This window comes from Strigops habroptila, chromosome 10, assembly GCF_004027225.2.
Source record: "Strigops habroptila isolate Jane chromosome 10, bStrHab1.2.pri, whole genome shotgun sequence".
In the NCBI taxonomy this organism is placed as follows: domain Eukaryota; kingdom Metazoa; phylum Chordata; class Aves; order Psittaciformes; family Psittacidae; genus Strigops; species Strigops habroptila.
Window position 1 is genome coordinate 28293599 of NC_046359.1, and position 13908 is coordinate 28307506.

The 13908-nt window shown below is 40.7% G+C and overlaps 1 protein-coding gene across 1 annotated transcript in view; it reads left to right on the top strand.

Moving 5' to 3' along the window:
- The window catches only part of TMEM247 (transmembrane protein 247), a 57569-nt gene extending 47701 nt beyond the window's left edge, over positions 1-9868 (top strand). Inside the window, exons 2-4 of the mRNA XM_030498755.1 lie at positions 6845-7078; positions 7595-7906; positions 9425-9868. Coding sequence (XP_030354615.1) covers positions 6986-7078; positions 7595-7906; positions 9425-9634 — 615 coding nt within the window. The 5' untranslated portion in view covers positions 6845-6985 and the 3' untranslated portion in view covers positions 9635-9868. The remainder of the gene's footprint in view (positions 1-6844; positions 7079-7594; positions 7907-9424) is intronic.
- The last annotated feature ends 4040 nt before the right edge of the window (positions 9869-13908 follow it).

A 13908-nucleotide genomic window follows, 5' to 3' on the forward strand; every position in this document is an offset into this window, starting at 1 on the left:
CTTTGACATTATTATGTTGCCATACAGCGTTTTTCTTCTTCACTATATAAGGCTGTTGTTCCTTATAGTATTGTCTTTAAAACTGGGGGGTAAAGGAGGCTTGACTCTGTTGTGACGATCACCATCATTCTTGAGTTGTGCTGTATAGGCTGTGGTATGACCTCCCCCTCTTCTCCTTCCCACTGTCGCATGATGTTGGCATTTGAAGAGATGGCTGCTTGGAGCAGCAGCAGGGAAGTTAGGGAATAGGGCTAAGCGTTTACCAGCTAGGGACCTCCTAGCTAACATTAGAGCAGCTGTTAGGTGCCTCAGAGAAACGCTGAAGGGGAAACTCTGGGAGTTGCTTCTTGGAAAAAGTGTGTGCTATGGCAGTTTCTCTAGACATTTTAGCTGACAGAGAATCTGTAAGTATTTGCTTTCAGGAAACAGCAGGCTGATAGCCTGGATGGTGAAGACAAGTCATGCTGGTAGAAATACTTAACAGGATCTATATTAAGGACTAAGTATGAAGACCTGGAGCCAGCTGGGGAGGCTGGACGGACATTCTTGTGTTGCTTGTTAAGTTTTTTTCAGTAAATGCAAATCCCCAAAAGGGAAATGTTCTCTAGGACTTGTCTGGGAGAATGTGAAGGGAGCTGAGAGACACAGCTTTAGCAGGGTTGCACACATCAGCCAAGGGGATGCGTGCCCTGGGATGGTGCAATGCTGGCTTCCTCCACATGCAATACACAAATGCAGATTGAATACAGAGACTGCCTTTCACATCAAGAGTGTCTATGTTCAGTTAATATTTCTTTGCTCTTTTGCTCCTCTCTGAGTCATCTATTGTTCTTTGTTCCCAGAGCTTCTCCATGAGGGAATTCAGTCTTGGTGATATTAATTTGCTTTGTTTTAGGGGAGCAATTGCCATTTAAAGCTATTTGTTAGCTTCCTTTCTTTATTCAGTCCATGTATTTGACTTGTTTCTTCGCTTGTCTCTTTGTCCTATGAGGATTTTCATGTCTTCTTTTTTGCCTTACTTCTCTAAACCACCAAGTGTTATCTCCCAGATTGCTCTTTATATGTGTGTTCTGAATTATCAACTTCCACCCACTGGGCTAAGAAGCAGCGTTGTGCTTCCACTGCTCTGATTGTAAATCTACTTCGTTCTTGAGAAAAAAAGTCAGCTAGTATAAATAAGTAATATGCTCCATTTACAGAAGTAGAGCAGTGCCAGGAACAACTTGGGTTTTTAACTGAATCATCTGACCTTGGTTTATATGGTAATGTCTTGGGAGAAGAGACTCGTCTACATATGTATATCAAGACAGACGTATTAGTGTTCAGTAAATTTAGTCAAAAAGAGGAAAGTACCATTCCCAAACATTTATAGAAATGTCAGATATCTCTTAAAAAAAACCCAAAAATGTAGTCTTGATGGCTTGAGAACTTTTTTTTTCTCTTTGAAGTAATAACTATCTTTTTTTGGAGAAGACTTCCTGATAACTGAGAAACACATTTCAAATGCTAATGTCATACTGAGACAGTTCTGACCACACAGTATGAGATGGAACAGGCTGAGTAACTAGGCTGACATTTAATGTGAGTGGTATTAGTGTGGGGGTACTTCTAAGTACAGCTGTCACCATGAGCTGGTTCCCAGGGTAGGAGGAGAATAAGAGCAGGTATCCAAATAAATCACGGTGACAGCTCTGAGATGGTGTCTTAGCCTTGAGCACAGGTCTGATTGCTTACTGAATACGTGCTACCCCTCAGTTCTCAGAACACTTGAGATGGCTTCTCAAGTAGGTATATTTCCATTTCCTTCCTTTCTCAGCCTATATGCTCAGCTTTCTAAGCAGAGATACAGTACACTCTAATTTTAGTGAATCGTCTCATCTGAACACAGATATCCCGAATATTCAAAAAAATTAGATTTGCCAGCTATTGAAAGTGCTCCTGTCCCTGCAATGAATGGAGTAAACTGGTTATAAAGAGGAAAGTTGAACTACCTCAAATGTGAGATACCACCCAAGCAACATCTACATAGGAAGAAATGACATTTTGTCGGTTGACTGTCATTTTCTGAAGGGGTCCAACACATCTGCAGGCAGTCGTGAAACTCTTGTAGGCATAAGCAATGGGAGAGGCCATCTTCTATACTGATGGCCCAAAGCCAACAGAAGAAAGACTGCATTCATCTTTCAGGACTGTCCTTTCCTTGGCTCAGACTCCCATCAGTGATCCAGAAACTAATCAAAACTTCAGGCTTAGAACATGGAGAAATTCACTTGGAAGCAAAAATTTCACTAATTCTTCAGTGATCGATATGCTGACTGCAGTGGAACCAGCAGGAAAAGTAGCTCAGCTTTTGCAAACAATTTTATGTTTATTCAGAGCTTATTTCTAATACTACCTGGAATAACTGCAGAACTTTCTGTCAAGTGTTCAAAAAAAGCCTTTTTTCCGTTTCAAATGCATTCATGATTTTTGAAGGTCCTATACCAAAACCCAACCACCAACTCCTTACTGAAACTCTGGATATTGTTGAAGTCCCATATAATTATTTCTGACTAAAAGCTGCCATCAAATATCATGACAGCAATGCTGTGCTGTCTCAAATCTTGTGATGTCAATTACAGCTGTGCAAAATTAGTATAAAATTCCAGGATAGTCAGACTGGTGGTGCTTTTGTGGTGGTTGTTGGCACTTGGCTTTTTCTGCTCACTCAGACACAACATGCACAGCCTTCTACTCTCATCTTTCAACTGTCTATCAAGCTTAGACAGCTTGACAGCATTGTGCTAATACCTGCCTTGGGAGAAGGCAGGAGGCACCTTTTCACAGGAGCAAGTGGGGCTGGACTCAGGCTTCAGGATTGTATCTTTGCTGAAATATAGTTAGAATTTTAGTGAATACAAAGTGAAGTCTGAAATTAAGGAAGCTCCAAAATGTAGGCCTAATGAAACAGATCTGTTGGTGTTTCATGAAATACTGAAGTTACCTGGGTTTGGGGGTCTCAGTATTATTTGTCAGGTAAAAGAACACAACTCTATCTGTAGTGCCTCAGAATTGTGAAATATTCTAGGTGAAATTCTCAGATGATGACAACCAGCAGAATGTCATAGAAGAAAATGAGATTTGCTAACCTATTCTAATGGTAATCTGATCCATGGAGGGTTTTCATATCTTCATCAATTACTATAACACCCATATCCTTCAACCAAACCATCACTCAGAAAATCAGTTTGCCCTGATGGGTCACAGAAATATTCATATTTCCTGTTCTGTCCTTCATGACATACAAATATCTTAAAATAATCACATATGTAGATATGTATGTATGTATATATGTTGTACGTGGCAATTAAATCTTACGGGCAAATAGTTTTGCACCATTTTAACAAAATGGAAGAACTCTTTTCTTGGTGCACAAACAAAAGAAAAGAAACGATGATAAATCAGCCCATGAAAATGAAGTATTCCAGTGCTGACACAGGAGCAGAGCATGAGTTCATTAAGCAAACTGTACGGAAAATGAGACCACTTTCAGTACACATGAAGTATTATTGTCTTTGTTATCCAGCATGTACAGCCCATGCGTTTTGTGCTTATCTTCAGGAAATTCAAACGTATATTCTGAGTGGTCATCAAAATTCACTGAAAGGAACAGTGAAGCACAATTAGGCAGGTTAATTTAAAACAGTTCATTTGGATTCATCAGAAAATACACAGAGGTGGCAGCTTAGCCTTTAAAAAGCTTGGGTATGTTGGTGATCATAATTTTTTGGCCATTATATTTGATGAGGGTTATGTGTATTTTAGTTTCACTGAAATCTGCACTCTTTTCTTGAATGTACATTTTGGCCAACCAGAAAAAAGAAATATTTGGGCATTTGTCTGAATTTCTAAATGCTGGGCATCCTGGAAGTCTTAGTGATGTTGCAAATATACAGAGATTACTAACATACTGCTACAAACTGGACCTCCAGCAGAGATGCTCATGTGATGCACTAGGCTTTATACAGAAATTACCTTCAGATATTGAAATACGTTGTGAAGAGAGACTTCCTACTCAGGCATGAATGTCCCTCACTCTCTAAATATATGCAGTTATCCGAACTGTTACATGCCCTACTGTGCCCTTGCAACTGTGGAAGGATCGTATCAAAAAGGAAATGAAAGTAAAATTTTCCAACATATGGCAATAACTGCAGCACAAATGACAGCAACAGTATACCTTCCTGCTATGCATTAACTTCAGCTCTGACACCAAGTTTGGAGAGATAAAAGGAAAGCAAAACAGAGCAAAAGAGATAATAATTTGAAAATGGAAGTAGCAGCTTCCACTTCTTGGGGTGAGAGAAGAAATGAAAAGGCTCAAGAAGAAATTAGCTTCTCTGGTTTGAATGTGAAGGCAAATCTTTTAAAACAATAAATCAAGGACAAGAGCTGAGAACTTCACAACTCGCTGAAGTACTTTATAGTGAGTCTAGCTGCAAAAGATTGAAATGTGTTTGGTACATGGAGAATGGATGATTTTGCAAATGCCTATTTACTGTAGGAGGTTTATTGTATATTTAATGTCTACCTAACAGTACCCTGTGCCTCCTACTTGCCAATTAAGTCATTCAGCAAAGTCAGATTGATTGCCTAACTACACCACAATGTTTGATCCCTGGACAGAGTCGAAAATGCTTTTTACAGTTCTTTAAGATTTATGGAGAAATATATTCATGTGGGTATATTGAGACTCTTTGAACAAATACATCATTAGTCAGCATTTAAAGCATTATGATATCTGCACAATCCATCAAGAATTCGAGAAATATAACTGCAAAAAAAAGCACAAAGACTGCTACAGTTCCATTTCAGTGTCTTCTTAGAAAATTCACATTGCCTTGGGAAAGCGTAAGATAAATACAAAAATACACAAGAACATCCAAGTATCCTGCATCTCTTCTTGCTCTTTTTCTGATTATTCGATAACTAGGACATATGTTTAACTGGGTAATTGGATCATCAGCACCAAAAACAATTAAAATTAAAATATATTCAGTCAAAACTGATGATGATCCAGAGCCCTGTGGATCTTTCTCTCTTCAGTGTGCCTTGGGATTTGAAAATCCAGCCATAAACTGACAAGACACTTGATAAATGATGCCACAAAAAGTGGTCTCAGTAACTTCATTAGTCTGTCTTATCTTCACTGGATCTGTCATCCAGCTCTCCACACATCACTTACGAGCAAATACACTGACTTTGCACTAGTGTATTTGACACAGGGAACAGGGCAAAAAGCAATTGAGGATGCTGTGTTTATTTACATTATATATTCTATAATTGATAGATCCTTTTCTGAAAGGTGCTTTATAAAGACTAATAACAGTAGAACTTTATCTCCTTACTCCTTAATAACAGGTAAGAGGAAAGTTTTCTTTAGGATTCTTAAAGGGCTCACATCACCTGAATGTGGGGGCAACATTCAGTGTCTCACAAAGTCACTGTGAGCTTGTGATCAGTCCCTGCAAGGGATTCCGGTTTATAGATGGGAAACTGAAATGCTGGCGTGTCTACAATAGGGAGTAGAGGACAATGCAGAAATTCCTGGGCTAAATACATCCATGAGGTTCAGTGCAACACCTTGAAGCGAAACTATCCAGGAACACCAAAATGGTATAACTATTATCAATGATCCAATAAACCTGCCTCCCAGAAAGAGCTAATTGGGTTGGGCACAGGGTTGTTCTGGGAGTCCACAAATTCTGGCAGAAAGCTTCACTGCAACATACAGATGTATTTAAAGAGGGAAAACAGTGACCAGGTTAGGATGATCTGTGACAGAGGGGAAGGTAGGCTCGGTCCACCCTGGAGAGCCTGGATACTGCTCCAGCAGTCAAAACAGAGTGTGATAGAATGTGACCTTGCCAACAACAAGCATCTGTTTGTTGTGGCAACAGGGCACTTATGAAGTCGGCCAAGGGCTAAGGGCAGAATCTCTGCAGTCACTGTGTCATGGCCTTTGAACTGGGACAGCTGGTTTCACACTGTATGTGTGGAAATCCCGTGAAAAGTTTGCTGCCTTATGTTTAGCCTGCTACCTGCTCTGTCTTTGGACATCAGTTACCCATGGTAATCAGCTTGCTTTACTTTCTTCCTCTTCTGCGCCTCTTCCTCAAACTCAACAACAAACAACTGTCTTACTTTCATAAATCTTTTACCAGATGTAAAATCTATGCCTTATATCATTTTTATAAAATGCAGCAAGTACTGTGAGCGTGGAAATGAAAGGCTGAACTCTTAGTTCACACGTCAAAATGTCTACCTAGCTGCAGTCAGTTAAAAGGGTAATATGGATTTCTAGCTAATGACTAGACATACCCTACAAGTTCTGATCTGACTATACTGGAGGCAGTAAGAAACTCCCTAGACTGAGGTAGATTTTCAGTCAAGTTTTATTTCCAGAAAAGAAAAGCCATCCTTCTCTGCACTGCAGAAGGATATCAATTATGTTACATTTTAAAGAAGTGTGATATACTATTCTTACTTCCTGGGGGCCCCTAGGCAGCTCCACAGGTTACTGTAAGGGGAAGTGCTGACAAATTCTCTTCTTAAAAAGCCTACAAGTGAGATTTTCAGAAGATATAACTACAGACCTATATCCAGTGCTTTAATTTTTTATTCATACATAGGCAAGGAACATGATGGAATGTAAATGAGAGCTAAGCCCCTAGCCACTTTCCTATAGGCTCCAGTATGCCCACGTGTATGTACCCATGATCCTCAGAATCATTCCTTTTCTTGCGTATGGGCCACCTGCTTCATTGTCAGCACAGAGCTATCCCCATTCTATGTTCTATTCTAGAATATCCCTGGAGATGCTTTGACATCAGTGGAGGGCCCCCATCTTGAGACAGGAACCCTGTTTGCTAAAGACCAGAAAATACAAGGAGATTTGGAAGAACACAGTGATCTAGAAGAATCAGAATATTCTTTCCAAACGACTATGGAAGAGCTTGAAGAAAATCAGAAAGCTTTAAAACTTACTTTCCAGAAAACCCAGAATAATGATAAGGAGAAACAGCAGCATGAAAAGATGGTAAGTGGAAAATAAAATTCTTCCAGATGTAAAACTACAGCGCATTGTGGAAGATGTGAATCAGCCAGGAAACTGAATCTGCAAAGGAAAGTGAGGATTGTGAGACATCTGAGTTTCTTCTCAGAGGTGAAGAACTTCAGTGGCTCCCAATTTTATAGGTTAACATCAAATTCACAAGATGTGAAATCCTTTCATTTGATCAAAAGGCTCATAGTGTTTGGTTTTCATCAACCAGGCCCTAAATAAATGTTTTCAAAATTTTCTTTACATTTCCAAATCAGAAAACTTTTATATGGTGGATATTTCATATTTTGTAAGCCAACATTCAGTGAAAGATTTCCAACTTTAGGAACACAATTTTTGAAGGGAAATAATGGATATTATATAACCGGTGAGTCATTATACAAATGTGTGAATACTCACTTGAACAAATATTCAGGTTGACTTAGATGACCATACTCTATTTTCAACTATCAGCTTAAATATTAATTTATCCTCCCTCTCTCCAATTTACAGCAGGAGGCCATCACAGGCACGCCAACATCATCCTTCAGCTCAGACAATGAAACAGAGAGCATGGATGCTAAGTGTCCTACAGGATATTTGGACATGGGAGGAACCAGCCCTTTGCAGTCAGAAGTTTCCACCAACGCAGAGGAGCTGGAACAGCTCTGTGACCAGCAGGTCACAGGAGCTCATCTTGAGCTTGAGAGGATGAGGTGGCATTTTGTGCTGGCTAAACTGAAATGTGAACAGGAGGATAAGGAAAAGCAAAGGCTTCATGAAGAGAGAATGGAGCAGATTCATCACCAGGCAGTAAAAGGATCAGTAAGTAGGGAAACAAAAAAAGGGTTGAACACAATAAAGACTGAAACATTCACATTATATGTTAAGCAATCTGTAAGGTTTTATTCATTTGCGTGTTGAGTAATACTGTGACTTCTTTTAAAGTCTTGACTAGGTGATCTTTACAACTTGTACACATGCTTAAGGAGAATGGAGTTCTACTCCCTAGAATATGAACTGTGGTAACATTCAATGCTATAAAATATATTAAAGAACAGTTAACTCACAAATTAAAAGTATGATGTAATGATCCAAGAACATGGTTTTTTCCTTATTTCCTCCCCCTGAATGTCAGAGGGGTTGCTCTGAACATCACTTTGATCAGTTTCCTGTTTCTACAGTAAGAGCAATTTCCTGGGTTACAGTTAGATGACTTGAGATGATAAATGTAGGAATAAATAAGCAGATTAAAGAATCTCCCAAAGTAATGTAAGTTTTCTAGACAATTAGTCAGATTTTGCCAGCCTGTTTTTGCAGAAGTAGATGCAGTTATCCTATGTTCAGGCATATGAGTCTGTGGTTAACAGTAATCCAGCCCAGAAGAGACCATTCTATTTGGCAGAGTTTAGCAAATGGGACAGCTGCAAGTCTTGATTGCTCTTCCTGATCACACTGGCTGTTTGTACGCTTGACTCTCCTCTAGTTTAATGCAATTTGTCATTAGACAGAGATTAAAAGGAGTATCTGATTCTAAATCATCAAAGTTTTAGAGATACTTGCAATGTTTGCCTTCTTTTGCATCTTCTGTGCTCTAAATCAGGACAGGATAGTAGGATATGTTTTACACCCTATTTGTAGCATTCATGTTGTGGTTGTATACAGGAGCTCAGACCATGCACAAGAATGGCACTGAGCTGTGCACCAGATAATCCCTGAAGTTTTCCATATACATTGATTTATTTATTTATTCATATGGCTAATCCATGGGCCTAGATAGGATCTCACTGTTATGTGAAGTAGATGTAGTTCCAATGAAATCAGTGAAGTTCTATCAGAGAAAAACAGTGAGGGTCAGGTCCAATATATATTTGGCTAAATTACTGGCATGCATCTGGATTAAACAAATTAACTACTGAATTTTCTTATTAAATTAAGACCTGAGAGTTTGCCCATGAACATGTGTAAAGGTGTGAAACGGCCACACAGTGGAAAACCATAGGCAATAGTTTGTTCCACAGATGTAGAGATGGATGCACAAAAGCCATACCACGGATGTGCGCTTACTTCACATGAACTGCTTTGTGTACCTGCATGCTTGTTCTTGCAGTAAATATGAGGTCAGTTATCTTCATTTCAGAGAAAGCAAGCTTAGCTTATGTTATGGGTATGGTGGGGATGTGACATCTGCCACTGAACAGTGTAGCTGATGTGCTTTCAATTCATACGCTGGCTTATCTCATAGCAACTTTTCATGAACTGAGTGTGCCAGAGGGCCAGGTGTGCTCAGAGAAGCATGGACTGGATGTGTGACATAATGTGTATCTTTTCCTTTTTCCACAGGTGAATGAAGGACTCCAAAACCTACTCCAGCCCTTCAATCAATATGCCTTGTTCCTGTACTGCTTCATCATCATTCATGTTATTTATACTTTGAAGGAGCTGGCCTTCTACGTTTTCCAAACCCATTACCTGTTCTGTTTTGCTATCGTGCTTTTCTACATTCTTATAAGGATTTTCCAAGATTACAGAAATAACAAAAAATATCCTTAAGAAAAGCAGCATATTCTACTCTTTTTGCCCCATTTTTGCTGCTTTTTTATTATCACTACACCAATCATACATGCAGGATTTCAGCTATTGTTACATGCCTGATTAAGGAAAACCAAGTGATTTCCTGAAGAAAATTGTGACTAAATGACACCATTTGACTTCATGCTGTCTCACCATGTTTAGCATCATTCAGGGGCACTCATCTATGCAAATAAAGTTACACACAATAAGAAATAATTCTGGAACATGTTATATTTTATCTCACCTCCTTGGATTAGCGCAATGACTTGATCTTACCTACAGTGAATTATCACTGAGAGGTTTCAGAGTTTTGTTTATTAGCATGGAGGGAGGTGCTCAGGAGAATTTAATGTTCTGTTCACTACCATGTGCAATGGGCAGACTGCTTTGCATTAGAGCTGCCTCTCTCTCTGGGACAGAAACATTCCCTTCCATGCTGTGCCATCCTCTGTAGTTACACACAGTTTGTCTCAGCATTAGATCAGCAAGCACTGGTGAGTACATACACTCTTTATAATTGAGGTATCATGATTTGTGAAGTTTCTATGCTGATAAGGAAAGATATCAAACATAGCCCAAATAAAAGGTATTTTGTCTAGTGAGAATATGACTAGACCCTTTTAATACTGCTTTAGTCACACAATAGAGGATATTTCCAGCTGAGAAAAGGTGAAGAGTCATCTACCATATGGTGTGTCAGGTTAGAGTAAGTACGATCTTACCAACTTCCAGTGTTGTTAGAATCAGAGCATAATGCACCCTTAAATCCTCATGCATATGTCTTACTCTGTTTTATTTAAAGAAGTCTTGTCTCAGTCTGCATTTTCTTTGCATTGTGTTCTTAACAGGAAAACAACCTAAAGAGTATTTGATAGTCAGGCTAGATAAGCAAAAAACCTGTTCAGGTCAGCATGAGATGGATGTAGTCTAACCCTACTCAGGTTTACCATGTATCCATGATCAGTCTGACCTCAGTCAAGATGGTGTTCTTTGGGCATGCCACTGGCAATGTGTTTACAACACCAATGCTATGTACAAGGCTGACTGAACCAAGGCAGCAGAGAAAAGAGTATCTCAGACCCAGGTGTCGTGACTGAGTTGTTTCCCAACAGTGAAGAATGAATGCAGAGTGCAGGGTCGTCTTGCTTTTCCACAGCCTCTGTGTTTCTGAGCAGTGGAAGGTTACAAGGAGGGTCCACTTTACATGCGCAGAAGGATCTGCAGAAGATCGAAATGACCGGTGGCACAATCTTCCTGGAAGGAAATTTAACCAAGCAAAAAGACTTTGCTTGCTATAATTGTGGCCTACATACATAGATTTAGAGAACTGGACCAATCAAAAATAAGTGAATAAAAGCTTTACCCCAGCTGCAGTTCCTCTTTTTCCAGCAAAAGTAACCATTAGCTCTCACTGAAATCCCAGGCCCCTTCACCACTTTAGGATTTCTGTGGAAGGCAGTGATTTGACTTTATTTTTTTAAATTATTTAAGGGTAAGACCTGCAAATAAGCTGCTTCCAAATCTGTGTTTTTCTCTCACTAAAAAAATGAGAATGTAACCCAAACAACGGAGAGAAGTCTGCCCTTTGTTTTCTCCTGAATCTGAAAACACTTCCTGAAGATAACCTGGATATAAATATGGTTTGCAATAGCACAAGCAACTTCAAATACTTCTCTTCATTGTTGGTAACTCTTGGATTTTAATCAACAAGAGAGATTGTATCAACCTGCATTTAATATTGTTAATTCAAATGACAGCTAGAAATATAGAATCATAGAACTCTCCCCCTCTACTCCACTTTGAGCAACCTGGTCTAGTGGAAGGTGTCCCTGGCCATAGCAGGAGGTTGGAACTAGATGAGCTTTAAGGTCCCTTCCAACCCAAACCAACCCAATGGTTTGGGTTGGAAGGGACCTTAAAGCTCATCTAGTTCCAACCCAGTTAGTCACAGATGTGAGATCACTAGAAGCTCCACAATACACAATCTGCACAGAAATGTTATTTTGGACACTCTTTCAATGCCAACTTTCGGGGAGAGGCAGAAAGAGTTATTAGACTTTCGCATTTTGTTTACTGCACATGGGAGATAATAATAAATAGCCTTAAGATAGCTGCCTCACCATACACACATATTTCAAACATTCCCATATCCCCAGATCATCAAGGAAGAAAATAGGTTTACCTGTCCCTAACAGGTGCTCTCAGCCATCATGAGTACCCATATTATACTTTGAAACTTACTCCCACATTGATGAGAGCTAGATTTTTTCTTTAAGTGGCAATTTCCATGTAGCTGCCTGGCTTCTGGGAGCTGCAGCTCAAAAAACTGTTGAAAATAATTGTTGGTAAAGTCATGACAAGTGGCAATACAGCAAAGAACAGAAAAATCCAAACTCCTCCCTAAGCGCTTCAGGTCCTCTGCACTTTGGTCAGCTCTTGCCCTTCACTAGGGTGACAAATTCACCCTTTGAGCTGCCTGGCTGTGCCCTGTGCCCTTATTTTACAACAGTAGGCATACTCATCACAAAGTGCATGGTTTCATGTGAAACCACAGGAAACTTGGTGGTTTCAGCTATTTTAAGCCCAAAAGTAGACAGTATTTTACAGCTGGTTTGATTTCAAGAGAACCGCAACAAGTAAAAGAGCTTTTTCACCCTCAGGATTGCAGCATAAAACTATCCTCAAGTTCCAGAAGCCACTATGAAGAGCCCCAATTTAACAATTAAAAATAATACATTCATAATCCCCATGTGTTTGGGCAGCAAATTTGTGATTTACTAGTACCTGAGCTGGGAATTACTGATCCTGGCAAAACAAAATATTTGGCAATTTACCTGCTACAGTGAAGGCTACATTTCACAGCATTTATGTATTGCTCTCCCATAAGAATGATACCACCTGCACCAAACCGAAGGGCAAGCTTGGAAGGGAAAGGAAGACACCAGCCCACTAGCGAACCGAAACTCCTTTCATATTTAGCAACTTCATTCTGGGGCCCTCTAGCCAGCAGTGTTTCTGTATTCGAAGCTGGGGGTTTTAGAAGGCTGCAAGGTCAGCTTTGTTGCAAAAGCTTTGCACAGGCTGTTTTCAGTGAATTGGTGGCTTCAGACCTCAGACTGACATCCTGAGCCCAAACTGAGCTCCTATCTAGACACAGCCTTAACAAACCTGCTCAAACTCTTCCTCTATCTTATTTATTTCTGTTCTTTCTTTGCAGTGGAAGGCTAAGGAGAGGGGACAAGGAAAAAGGCAGTGCAGCAGAAAGGAAGATCTTGCCAGGCGATCACCCACTGTTTCCACCCCCAGCGCTGAGCAGCTCAAACGAGTCCCAGCTGAATCTGGTTAGAGAGCCAGGCACACCAGTGGGACTCTCTGTTCGCACCGGCCCGGCCGAGCCGGGCTAGACGCAGCCTTAGAGCTCGGACAGCATTCCTGTTCTCAACACACGCTCGACTCAGCAGCTTCCTGGGCTTTGCCCAGGGCTCGAGTACCCCGGGATAGCCCCGGGATAACCCCGGGACACAGCACTGGGAGCCCCGCCCCGGCCCGCCCCGGGCACCGCAGGGCAGGCTGCTCCTAGGGCAAGTGGAGAGCACGGGGAGCGACAGCCAGAGGGATATCACTGCTTGGAAAGGGAAAAACAAACCTCAGAGAGCTTCAGAACCGTGCAGGGGTGAGTGATACAAATCTTTCTATGAGAAGAAAGGGGTGGTATGGGTGGGTTTGCATGCCCTGATGTATGTGGTATTATTTTTTTTTATTTTCACCTGTGCAACGCCAGAAGTGTTGTCCAGATAAAACGTGTACTTATTTGTGAAGAATGATTTGCAAGTTATGAGGGGTGAGGTGGTATAGGAAGAGAGAAAGCAGATGTTTTTGCTGAGTTGCAGCAAGGTCCCCAGTGTGCTCAGATGGGCTCCCGGCTGCTCCCAGCCTGGCAGGTGCAGCAGGGGGAAAGTGGGTGTCAGTAGAGGCAGAGGTGGGGACTCTGCCCCCCTCGTTTTACAGAGCAATTTGTCTGTGGCAAGGTGTTAGGCACATTTCTGCTATTTGTGTGAAGTGTTGCTTGTGCTCTAGATCAGATGCTTTTGCTCCAAGTCCTTTTGGAACTGGTTTAAAGGCCAGTACTACACTTGTTAGCAGTCGTGAGCAGCCAACTTCTTCAGTATGTACTCTGGGTTTGAGGGGAGTGGGGAGAAAAGACTACTGGGTCTGCTGATACCCCTTTTAGCTTAACATTTTGTCCATTCTGC